Consider the following 11,256-nt stretch of genomic DNA (forward strand, 5'->3'; position numbering starts at 1 on the left):
AGAAGGTAAATGCCAACACTGGGGCTGCCCTCTGACCTCCACATGCACGAGAGAGAGCGAGCGCAAGCGCATGGCCAGGCCACCTCTGGAGGATGCTGAGGGGTACATGTCAAGTCCTGTGGGGCTTGAAGCAGGGAGACAGGTCTAAGACTCCCTCTCAGTAAATGTCTCTCAAGTTCCCCTTTCACTGTTGTTCAGGCAACTACAGCTCACAGACTTCTTAGAGGTCAGCTCCCAAGCAGGCATTAATCACACTTGCCTGCTCCAAACCCTCCTGGCGCTCAGAGCTCTTCATCATCTGAAATAACTCTGTCCTATCTAGGCCAGTAAGCTCAGCTCCAGAGTAGAGGTCACTTCCGCAGGCTGCTCCGCTCAGGCCTCCAGCCTCTGCTTGCTCCTGGGCATCAGCCCGTTCCTGGAACTTCCCAGAGTGTTTCATGACCCACTGCTTTGGAGAACAGGTTTCTTCCTGCCTTCCTTCACTCTTTCCCCACAGCACATCTCGAAGGAACCCCATTTCTATGGTCTGCCTTCCTCTCTCAGTCCACTAACCCTTGTCTCTATGGGCGCCACCTCCCTCTATAGAGCTCCATCTGCATGTGCTTTCCTGGTGTCTTCTCCTCTCTGTCCTCGGCCCCACCCCTTTCCTCACTCCTCCTGCCTGGGCTCACTTTTTTTAAAGCCATTTTTCCCTTGAAAATTAGAAATACAGGGAGGGAAACAAAAATGCAGAACAAAACCAAACACTTTTATTGCCATGAGCTAGAAGAGACTGTTAAGAGTTCACTAACAATACCAGGCAGTCTTGGCGCACGCCTTTAATCCCAGAGAGGCAGAGGTGGGCGGATCTCTGTGAGTTAAGGCCAGCCTTGACTAAGGAGCTAGCAAGCGAGTTCCAGGACAGCTAGGGCTATTACACAGAGAAACCCTGTCTCGAAAAACAAACAAAAAAGAGTACACTAACACTCTAATGTGTTCACGTTCAGTTTTCTTCCTTCATAAAGGAAGACAGCATAAGAAGTGTCTGGTTCCCACTGACCATCTCCTTCTGCACCTTCCCACACACAAAAGCCAGCACCTCTGAGTACACAGCACAGCCTTCCAGTCCACTCCGGTACTTTCCTGAGCAAGGAAAATCTGCACTTTCCCAGAAACTAATTCTGCAAAGTAATGTCATCTTTCCTTTTCAGTTACCAACTCTGCCCATATAAATACTCAGCAAGGTCAGCTTTCTGTGCTTCCAGGGATCTTTCACTACTGACCTCATGTTTCTACTGTCCCCAATGACTGAAGGCCTCAGTATGTGCCAACCCCCATCCCCAAGTACCATCTCACACCTCCCATGACCTACAGAGCAGAGGCTCCAAATGCGTAAGGGTAGCCCAGGGAACAACTGGCACCTGTTCCATGGTTGGCTGTGTCTAAGGCTGTGCCCTGCCAGTTTGCTAAGCTGCCCTCTTCCTAACAACAGTCACCTAGCACTCCTCCAGTGCCAGGCACTCTGCTTTAAACACTCAACTCTCAGGATCCCGTGAGTTACGCTCATTCTCCCCGCCTTGAAGACAAGGACACTGTGGTGGTTTGAAGGAACATGGCCCCCAACGGGAGTGGTACTATAAGAAGATGTGGCCTTGTTGGAGTAAGTGTAGTCTTGTTGGAGGAAGTGTGTCCTTGTGGAGGCAGGCTTTGAGGGTCATATATGCTCAAGCCATGCCCCATAAGAAAGACAAGATATAGGGCACTTGGCTACTTCTCCAGCTCCATGTCTGTCGGCATGTCACCATGTCACACCATGATGACAATGGACTAAACCTCTAAAAATGTAAGTCACCCCAATTAAATGTTTTTTCTTTATAAAAGCTCCATGGTCATTGTATTGCTTCATAGCAATTGAAACCCTAAAGCAGAAGTTAATACCAGGGACTGAGGTATTGCTGTGATAAACCTGACTACAGTTTTGTTTGGAGGAATACAGACCTTGGGACTGTGGATTAGAGAAGCAGTTGAATGCCTTAAGTGCTGCTGAAGGGAGTTTGGAAGACAGTGGTGCTGGGTGTGATTTGAACTGTGGGTGCCTGGATCAAGAGGTTTCAGAGAAGAATGTTAGTATGTGGCCTAGATATTTTGGTAAAGAACATGGCTGATTTTTGTCCTTGTCCAAAAGTCTGTCTGAGGTTTAAGTATTTTGGATGTAGACTCTGTTGTGTGGTTATTAATGTTAACTCTGATGGAGATTTATAATGAAAAGGAGCAAGCTAAGAAGGGTAAATAACAAAATGTAAAATTTGAGGAGAAAAGGAGCACCAGGAAGTAGAATAGAGCAAAATCCTGTGTTTAAGGAGATAAATATATTAAGAAATAGAATAAAGAGAATGGTGACTGCAGGGCAAGATCCCACCCAGCTAAGTTTCCAATTTGTGAGAAGGAACTAAAAGGAAGCTTAGAGCCAGGAATGGTGACCCACACCTTTCATCCCATCACTTGGGAGGCAGAGGCCGGCAGATCTCTGAGTCTGAAGCCAACCTGGTCTATAGAGCGAGTTCCAGAACAGCCAAGTTTCAACAGTGAAGGAAACCATGGGAAACAGAGAGCTGGTGAAGATGGAATTGAACAAGGAGGCCATGTTCCAGCCCCAATAAGCAGAACTGGCAGCTTTGGCAATGTGGTTCTGGAATTAGGGACAGAAGAAAAGGAAGGGCTATGGAATTTGCCTCTGCGACTAAGGAGAGCCACTGAGGCCAGGCATGTGTCAGGGGTGTCCCTGAATGAGACCTAGAGAGGCCATTGCGTGAAGCTGTGAAACCGAAGTCTGGTCGGCCTTGGAGACCGGAAGATGTTAGAGATGCCAGAGTCGTGGAACACCTGCTGAGGAGAGCTGCTGACAGGGAACTGAACCAGCCCACGAAAAGTTGTGTGCTGCAGTCAACAAAATGAAAGGAACTGGAGATCTCAAGAGTGTTTTGACACCAGACATGGAGACGCAGAGTTTAGAGTTTGCCCAGCTGGTTTTCAGTCTTGCTTTTGTCCAGTGTTTCCTTGCTATGCTCCCTTCCTTGCATTTGGTAATGTTGAAAGTAAGTAATCTGCTTTTGGTTTTGATTTTATAGGGAATTACAGTTAAGAGATAAGAGACTTTGATCTCTGGACTTATAAATAGGTTTGAGACAGTAATAGACCATGGGGACTTTTGAAGTTGGACTGAACGCATTTTTGATTATGATACGGCTACAAGCCTTTGGGGACCACGGGGTGGAATGTGGTAGTTTGAAAGAAAATGTTCCCCAAAGGGAGTGATGCTATAGGAGGTGTGGTCTTTTGGGAGAAGGTGTAGTCTTGTTGGAGGAAGGGTGTCACTGTGGAGGCAGGCTTTGAGGTCTCTTATATGCTCAAGCCACACCCAGTGAGACAGACCAATTCCCTTGCCTATAAATCAAGATGTAGGACACTTGGATACTTCTCCAGCACCATGTCTGCTTGCATGCCACCATGTCACACCATGATGATAATTGACTAAACCTCTAAAAATGGAAGCCACCCCAACTAAATGTTTTCCTTTATAAGAGTTGCTGTTTTCATAATGTCTCTTCACAGCAATAGAAACCCTAGCTAAGACAGACAACAAAGCTGGAGTATACACTGGAGCCCCGTTGTGAAGTGTAACTCACACCTTCAGAGTCCAGGCTTCTGCCTGTCAGACTAAGCATCAAGAGTCACTCAGGGAGGTGGAGAAAGATGAGATCAGAGTCTTGAATGGACGGGTCAGGACTTCCAGATGACCTCTCATGCTGTTATCCCAACATCACTAGGTCAATACAGACCAGGGGCTGTTGGAAACAGGGACACAACACTTACGGTCGTGGACCTTGTAACAATGGTTCTGCAGGCGCTTGACCTCCCACTCCTCCAGCACACCGTGGGTCATCAGCAGCTGGAGGAAGCGCCGATGGACATCCGTCATGGTACCCGCTCTTCTCGTGCTGCCCTGCATGTCGGAGGAGCTGAAAAAGAAGAGCCACCGTCACCTGCATGCACAAGACCAATAGTGGGGGGTCTGCCCTAGTCCATGCTGACAAGCAAACACTGCTGCGATTGTCAGAGCTCGGCTCCTTGTGCTGATAACTGCAGGAGTGAACAGATTGGGTCAGGGCTCAAGCTCGTGCCACTGGTTTTGAGCAGTGTGGACTGAAAGCTGCTGGAGCCACAACTGAACCACAGCCTCCTGGACTAACTACGTATGAAGTGGTAAGCAGGCAGCTGAAGTCTCCATATTATTCAGTTTCTGGCCTGTAGAGTGGGAACAATGACAGAAATATTCTCCCAAGAACTTCTGTAACTCGGGTGACTCAACACAGGTAATAGCCTAGTGCCACAGAAAACACCAAACCTGTGCCAATTACGACTGAACAGTTCTGAGTCTGGACCCTAGTTGGACCACTTACCAGCTCAACGGCCTTGGAGAAACTAAGTCAAAGCTTTGAATTCTCCCTATAAAAGTGTAACACCCACTGCTGAGAACACGCCCGAGAAGCACTTGACTCTGGTTTCCTTCCACTCTCCCCAGCTGCCAATAAAGCATCAATCACAGGACTGTGGGCTATTTCTACAGTCCACTGCACTCTCTCAGAAAGTTATCTTCTGGGTCTAGCAAGATGCCTTAGCAGGTAAAGACATTTGCCACTAAGGCTCACATCCTGAGTTCAATCCCCAGGACCCACATGGTAGAAGGAAAGAACCAACTCGTGCAAGTTGTCTTCTGACCACTACACAAATGCTACGGCATGTGTCAGTTCACGCCCACAGAGACACACACATACAAAAATAAATGTAATAAAAACTTATCTCTCTACAAACCACAAAGATCAGAGCTGATAAACACACGACACAAGGCAGATCAAAACACCTGCTCCTGCCAGGCAGGTGGGGCCCTGTAAGCACTAAGCACATGGGTGGAGGCACTGACAGTCCTGCTTACCAGGCCTGCCTGGTCCTCACACACATCTACGCTGCACTACAACCGAGCCCCTTTGGCTGGCTGCTGCTCGTGGCATGGCTCAGCACTGTGAAGCAGTTATCACTCATCTGAGGTGATCATGTGTTCCAAAAAGCATATTGCCAAGACGTTAGGCCAGCAGACTATGAGAACGTTTTTAGCTCTTATGCTCAGCCTGTTTGTCTATAAAGCAATAAGAAAACATATCTTTAAGGCGAAAAAAACTGATTTTTAAGTGAAATAAGAATACCAAAGGCTTCCCAAGAACTTAATGAAAAAAAGACATAAAAATAAAAAACTGTGTCATTGTAGTCAGCTTCATGGGCTGGCTCTCCAAGCTGGAAAGGTACACTCCTCATAGCCACTTTCTCTGCCTGCCTGACTGCCAGCCATCTTCAAGAACACTTCACCAGCATATACCATTCACCAAGCCCTAAGTCTGCCCCTCTCTGTTATCTACTCTTGTCCATGCAGGCCCTCGCTGTTTGGACAGTGCAGGCCAGGCAGCCACACACCCAAGCATCGCACTCTGGTCGTCCTCTCCCCAAACACAAGGAAAGACTATAAAAGGGACAACTTTGCAGAGGATACCCAAAAAAGCATCATGAGCCCTGAAGGTTAGGCTGACCACCAGAGCAGAGGCCCAAGACTGCACCCTGCAATAATGCCAGCCTGTTTCCTGCCCCCTGTCAATTAGCTTTCTGAAGATGAGAGAAGGAAGGTAGACTTGTGTTTGTTTTTGAGAAAGAGTCTCTGTATGCAGCCCTGGTGGCTTAATATGCACTATGTAAAAAGCACTATGTTGGCTAGCCTCAAACTCATAGAAATCCTCCTGTCTCTGCCTGCCTCTGTCTCCTGAGCATGCTGAGACAAAAGACATGCACTATCGTGCCTGGCTTAGATTTTTCTTTTTTAATTTAATTCTGTCTTCCCAGTTTGCCAGCTCAATGAATAAGCATGGCTTAAAGATTCAATTTCTGCCTTTGCGTGACAGGCAACATGAATTCTGGTTACACAATTAGATTAATAATAACAATGAAGAAAAATAGTTCAATAACAGAGAGCTCACCTAAAATGCACCAGGCCCTAGATTCAACCCCTGGGATACAGAAAAGGGGAGGGGAAGGAAAGAGAAGAAAGGAAAACCAATTTAAAGATTAAAAACTCTTAGATAAGATTTTAAAGTATGTTCCATTATTTCTTAATGATACAAACCTACTATTCTGCAAACTGAGACAGCTTTTATTAAATTAATGAATCAAAATAGACTTTCTGGTAAAATAAACAAAGGATTAGCAGAAATAGAGAGCATCACAAAGTGGCCAAAGGTCACACAAGAACACACAACTGCTTAAAATGTTCAGCCTTTACAATGAGGCCTCATGAGCCTCAAGGTCAGCTCATCAGGATCCTGGCAGCACAGTTCACACTAAGTGGGAGCTCACAGTCCTCAGGTTCACAAGGCGAACACAACACAGAGTACAGGGAGAGGTGATGTACGTAAGAGCAGAAGAGGGATGACTGCGCCCACCATGCTGGCTGCAGAACAGGACAAGCCAAAGCAGCCGGAGAGCCAGGCTACAGACCAGACTGACCGTGAGGCAATGGAGTCAGAAGCCAATACCAAAGAGGTGACTAAGAAAAGTCCATTTGTTCAGAGCTCAAGGAATGCAGTTATAAATAATCCCTCCTAGCCAGGTCTGGTGATGCAGGGGCCCCATGATCCTAGGCCTTGGTAGGGTGAAAGCAAGAGAGAAGGAAAGAAAGGAAGAGACATAAATAAATAATCCATTCCAGCATCAATCAACAAAGCGGGAGTCAGAATAAAGGTAAAAAGCAAATATGGAGTCAGTTCACACAAAAAAAAACAAGTTGATAAAACGTATTCACACTAAAAAGCTAACAAAGATGAAAAGCAGGGGAACTACGTGCATGCATGCATGCATGCATGTGTGTGATGCTGGGGGTCCAACATATATTGCCAAACCCATGATAGACAGGTTCTCTACCACAGAGCTACACTCTTGTGCTGCAGAAACTGTCTTTAATCTACAAAATGGCACATAAAAATAACTGCAGCAAACATAAAAATGAAAGAAGCCACTTCAAAATGGCATTAAATCAATGCTATCAGGCCAATACGAAGTCAATCAAAATTCAAGCAGGCTCTGTGAATTATCCAAATGTGATTGACAAGCTGATTCTAAAACTAACTACAGACAAAACGTCAAATATCTTTGAACAAAGGTGGGAAGACTAGTCCTACCAGACATCAGAACAGGAATGGCGAACGAACCATGGCAAGGGTACAGAAACTGACAGGTAAGACCAGTGGAGCAGAATGGGGAACTCAGAAGGTATGCGTGAGTATGGAGACAGAACATGGTGGAGAACAGGGCTCAGGCCAAAGCAAACTTTCTGTGAAAGCTGCCATGGTGGGCTCACAGATGAGTCAGTCAGTGGTGGGGATGCTTGCTGCCAAGCCCAAGTCTGACATCCTCACTTGCTCCCCAGGCCCACACTGTGAAAGGAGAACCAATCCTAAAAGTAGGCCTCCGAATTACACCTGCATGCAGTGTTACATACCCACACTGTGCGCGCCCACATGCATATGCACACACACAGTGCTGAGGCAAATGATTAGCCGTATGTGAAAAATAAAATTTAACCCCTACCTCACACCATATACAAACTCAAACCTACAGGGTCATGGTTTTTAAAAAGGAAAACCTTTACAACTTTAAATGACACTAGGAGAACATATAATCCAAGAGTAGAAAAAGATGTCCTTAGAAGATACAAAAGCCACAAAGGACAAAGCATAAAATACATTACTGACTGATTTCATTAAAGAACCTGCACCAAAAATACCAAAGGAGGGGAAGGAAGGGGAGGAGGCTACAAGCTGGAAGGTGTTTAAAATACACATAACCACAAGAATCTTCTTTAGAATACACTAAGAACCCCGACAGAACAAGAAGGAAGAACAGAAAGAGTGTAAGAGGCTGGTGTACACAAGAGTGCATTAAAAAGCTGAGCAGTCAGCTAGTGGTGGTGGCACATGCCTTTAATCCCAGCACTCGGGAGGCAGAGGCAGGCGGATCTCTGTGAGTTCGAGGCCAGCCTGGTCTACAACAGCTAGTTCCAGGACAGGCACCAAAACTACAGAGAAACTTTGCCTTGGAAAAAAAACGGAAAAAAAAAAAAACTTACTGATCAATCTTATTGTGGTTGGGCAAGTGAATATAGCGCCACACTAACACGGCTACAGCAACACCCAGGAATCCTGGAATCCACACAGCTTTAGCAAGAGGAAGAGCGAGTTTGAGATCAGGCCAGTGTGGGCTAGAGAGACAGACTGCATTTCAAAAAGGAAAGAGAAAGGAGAGGCAGCTCAGGGGTTAAAAGCATGCCCTGCTCTTGCTGGGGACTGGAGTTCTGTTCCCAGCACTCTCAACCACCTGTAAGTCCAGCTCAGGGGATCCAAGGCCTCTGACCTCTGAGGGCACCAAGCACATACCCACACTCACACACACATACACATATATATAATAAAGTAAATCTAAAGAAGAGAAGAAAACAGGAGGGGAAGGGAGAGGAACAGAAAGGGAGGGGACAGGAGAGAAAGGGATCTTCAGATGGGTAAGAGCGGTGGAATGCCTGGCTATGACTTCCCTCCACTTCTGGTGGAGGAGATTTCAGCAGTCTTGCGTGGCCCCAGAAACACTACTGTTATATACATTCCTTATAAAAGTGTCCATACTGGCCCCAGGAAATGTGTCCATAGAGGCATCACGTAACGGAACTCTGGCAACACTATGAATGCCTATCAACCAAGGAATAGCCATCTAAAGGGATTCTAATCACATCGTGGACTCCAGTACAGTGAAGAAGAAAGCAGGGCTACTCACATCAGCATGGATGCTGCTCAAAACTGCATGAAAGCTGGACATAATGGCACACGCCTTTCACGTCAGCACTAAGGCAGAGACAGATGGGTCTGAGTTCAAGGCCAGCCTGGTCTACAATGCCAGGGATACAGAGAGACTCTGTCTCAAAAAAAAAAAAAAAAAAAAAACCAACAACACAAAACTATACCAGATGCAAAGAGCAAGTCACACATTCACACAGGATGCCAAACACTGAAAATGGTATTCATCACAGGACCATACACGGTCAGTGAGACCTACCAACAGCAAGGAAGCCAAATCCAGAGCAGTGCGTGCTCTGAGGAGGAGAGAGGACTCGGTTGTGGTGGTGGTGGTGGTGGTGGTGGTGGTGGTGGTGGTGGTGGTGTGTGAGAGAGAGATAGACAGAGAGAGGAATAGTATACTTAATTTGGTGGTGGCACACATGTAGGTGCTAACTTTTTATTTTGTTCTTCAGATTATAGGCATGTAACATAATAAAAAATATGTAAATACAGTCAAAGAGAGAAGTGTGGCAGAAGGCAAGGTCAAATGCTGTGACTTGGGGGAGTAGGAAAGGTGCCCAGGAGCTGTGCCTGTGGGTGGCTACGACAGCCATGACAGCCATCGAAGGTGAGAGACGGAGAGAGACAGAGAGAGGATTAACCATAAGATACTGGCTGCTTACCCAAAGGACTTTAAAATTCTGGGGTCCACACAATAAGCAAAGCCTGGGCACCAATGGGAGGCCTATGCTAGGTAGTGTTAGTGCTCCGACCGCACAGCCTGGTTTTAAACTCACCAGAACCTCAAGAGGGGCATTTTCACAGAGGAGGGACACAGGTGACGGTGATGGAGAAAGGGGCGGGACAACAAAAACAGTCTCTGTTCTTATGCCACTTCCAGTAGATTTAAAACAAAACAAAAAAAAAAACTCGACGAACAACAAAATCATGATTGCCGAGCAGTGGTGGAGCACACCGTTAAAACCAGCACTCAGGAGGCAGAGACGGGTGGATCTCTGAGTGGTCTAGAGAATGAATTCCAGGACAGTCAAGACTACACAGTGAAACTCCGTATTGAAAAACATGATCGTACACATAATTACAAATAAGTAAAACCGCGGTCTAGGTTCCTTATCTATACCTTCTCCAGTCTTCCGTTTGAGAACTTGGCCTGGGTTAGCCGTGTGATCTGGGGTTATCAGTACTATGTGCAACACAGGAACTATGTGCAGCACAGGAACCCTAAACCTTTCCCAAACCGGACAAACCGATAATTCTGAACGCATTTAGCCTTGGGCTTTCAAATACCGGCTCCATAAACAAAACAAAGGGGGTACTGAGGGGCAGGCACGAGGCTGGGGTGGTCGTTTGGGACAGAGTGGTACATGCGGTTATCACCTAACAGTGAACACAGTGACGAGGCGCACTTTCTCCCCCTGGCCCATTAAGAGTCAGAAACAGGAACTACACGAGTTCCAGAGCAGCCTAGGCTACATGGTGAGACCACGCCTCAAAAAGTCAATTCTTAAAAAGTTAAATCAGAAATAAACAAATAACTTGTTACGGAGCTAGGTCCCAATCCGTGCCCTTTGCGGGCCTCAATATCCCCGTCAGCGCCGGACACAGCTCTCGTACGCCCCGCAGACCCCACTGCGGTCCTCCCGTCGCCCCAACGACGCCCGCTTTGGTCCCCGCAGCGCCCCGCGGCCTTCATACGCACCGCACGCCCGGAAGCCGACCAGCAGCGGTCACGCCGGAAGTTGCTCTTGGGGCCCGCCTCCGAGGCGGGGAGAGCTGCAATAGGGAACGCCTATTGGTGAGTTACACACGTTCTTCCGCCCACCAGGGGAGTACGTCCGGCTCCCCGCCCCCCACCCCTGTTGCTATGGCGCCTCAACAGCTGTGGGTTGAGTCCCAAGCTACGAAGTTTCCCGGGCAGCTTCTGTACTTCCCGGAACGACTTCCGCCGCCCCCGCTGCCAGCTCTGAGGAGGAGAGCCCACGTTCTGTCTTGTGGGTTAAAAATGCTGGCTTTAAACTGGAGAGGAAGAATGTGGGTTTTGTTTTCCTGTAGCCTGAGCTAGAAACTTAGCTCTGCCGTTACTAGCTGAGCGCTGGCCATTCGTGGAGCTGCTAAATGAAGTTAATAACAGTCGGTTACATAACTCTTGTCTGTAAAGTGCTTACTGGGCAGGCAGTGTGTTCGAGACCAGCCTGGTCTACAGAGTGAGTTCCAGAACTGGCTCCATAGCTACTGTGAAACCTCTCGAAAAACCAAAAAAAGAAGAGAGAGAGACAGAGACAGACACAGACAGAGAGAGAGACAGAGAGAGAGAGAGAGAGAGAGAGAGAGA

The 11,256-nt window shown here is 47.2% G+C and overlaps 1 protein-coding gene across 4 annotated transcripts in view; it reads right to left on the reverse strand.

The window, feature by feature from the left end:
• Nsmce1 (NSE1 homolog, SMC5-SMC6 complex component) overlaps positions 1–10,667 on the reverse strand; it is a 30,159-nt gene extending 19,492 nt beyond the window's left edge. For 2 of the 4 annotated variants that reach the window (XM_038342280.1, XM_038342252.1), the window contains exons 1-2: positions 10,624–10,667; positions 3,853–3,998 (exon numbers count right to left, since the gene is read on the reverse strand). In XM_038342280.1, coding sequence (XP_038198208.1) covers positions 3,853–3,988 — 136 coding nt within the window. In that variant the 5' untranslated portion in view covers positions 3,989–3,998; positions 10,624–10,667. The other 2 variants (XM_038342262.1, XM_038342271.1) reach the window with 2 other exon arrangements.
• Positions 10,668–11,256: the final 589 nt, after the last annotated feature.

Source organism: Arvicola amphibius, chromosome 1 (assembly GCF_903992535.2).
Source record: "Arvicola amphibius chromosome 1, mArvAmp1.2, whole genome shotgun sequence".
In the NCBI taxonomy this organism is placed as follows: domain Eukaryota; kingdom Metazoa; phylum Chordata; class Mammalia; order Rodentia; family Cricetidae; genus Arvicola; species Arvicola amphibius.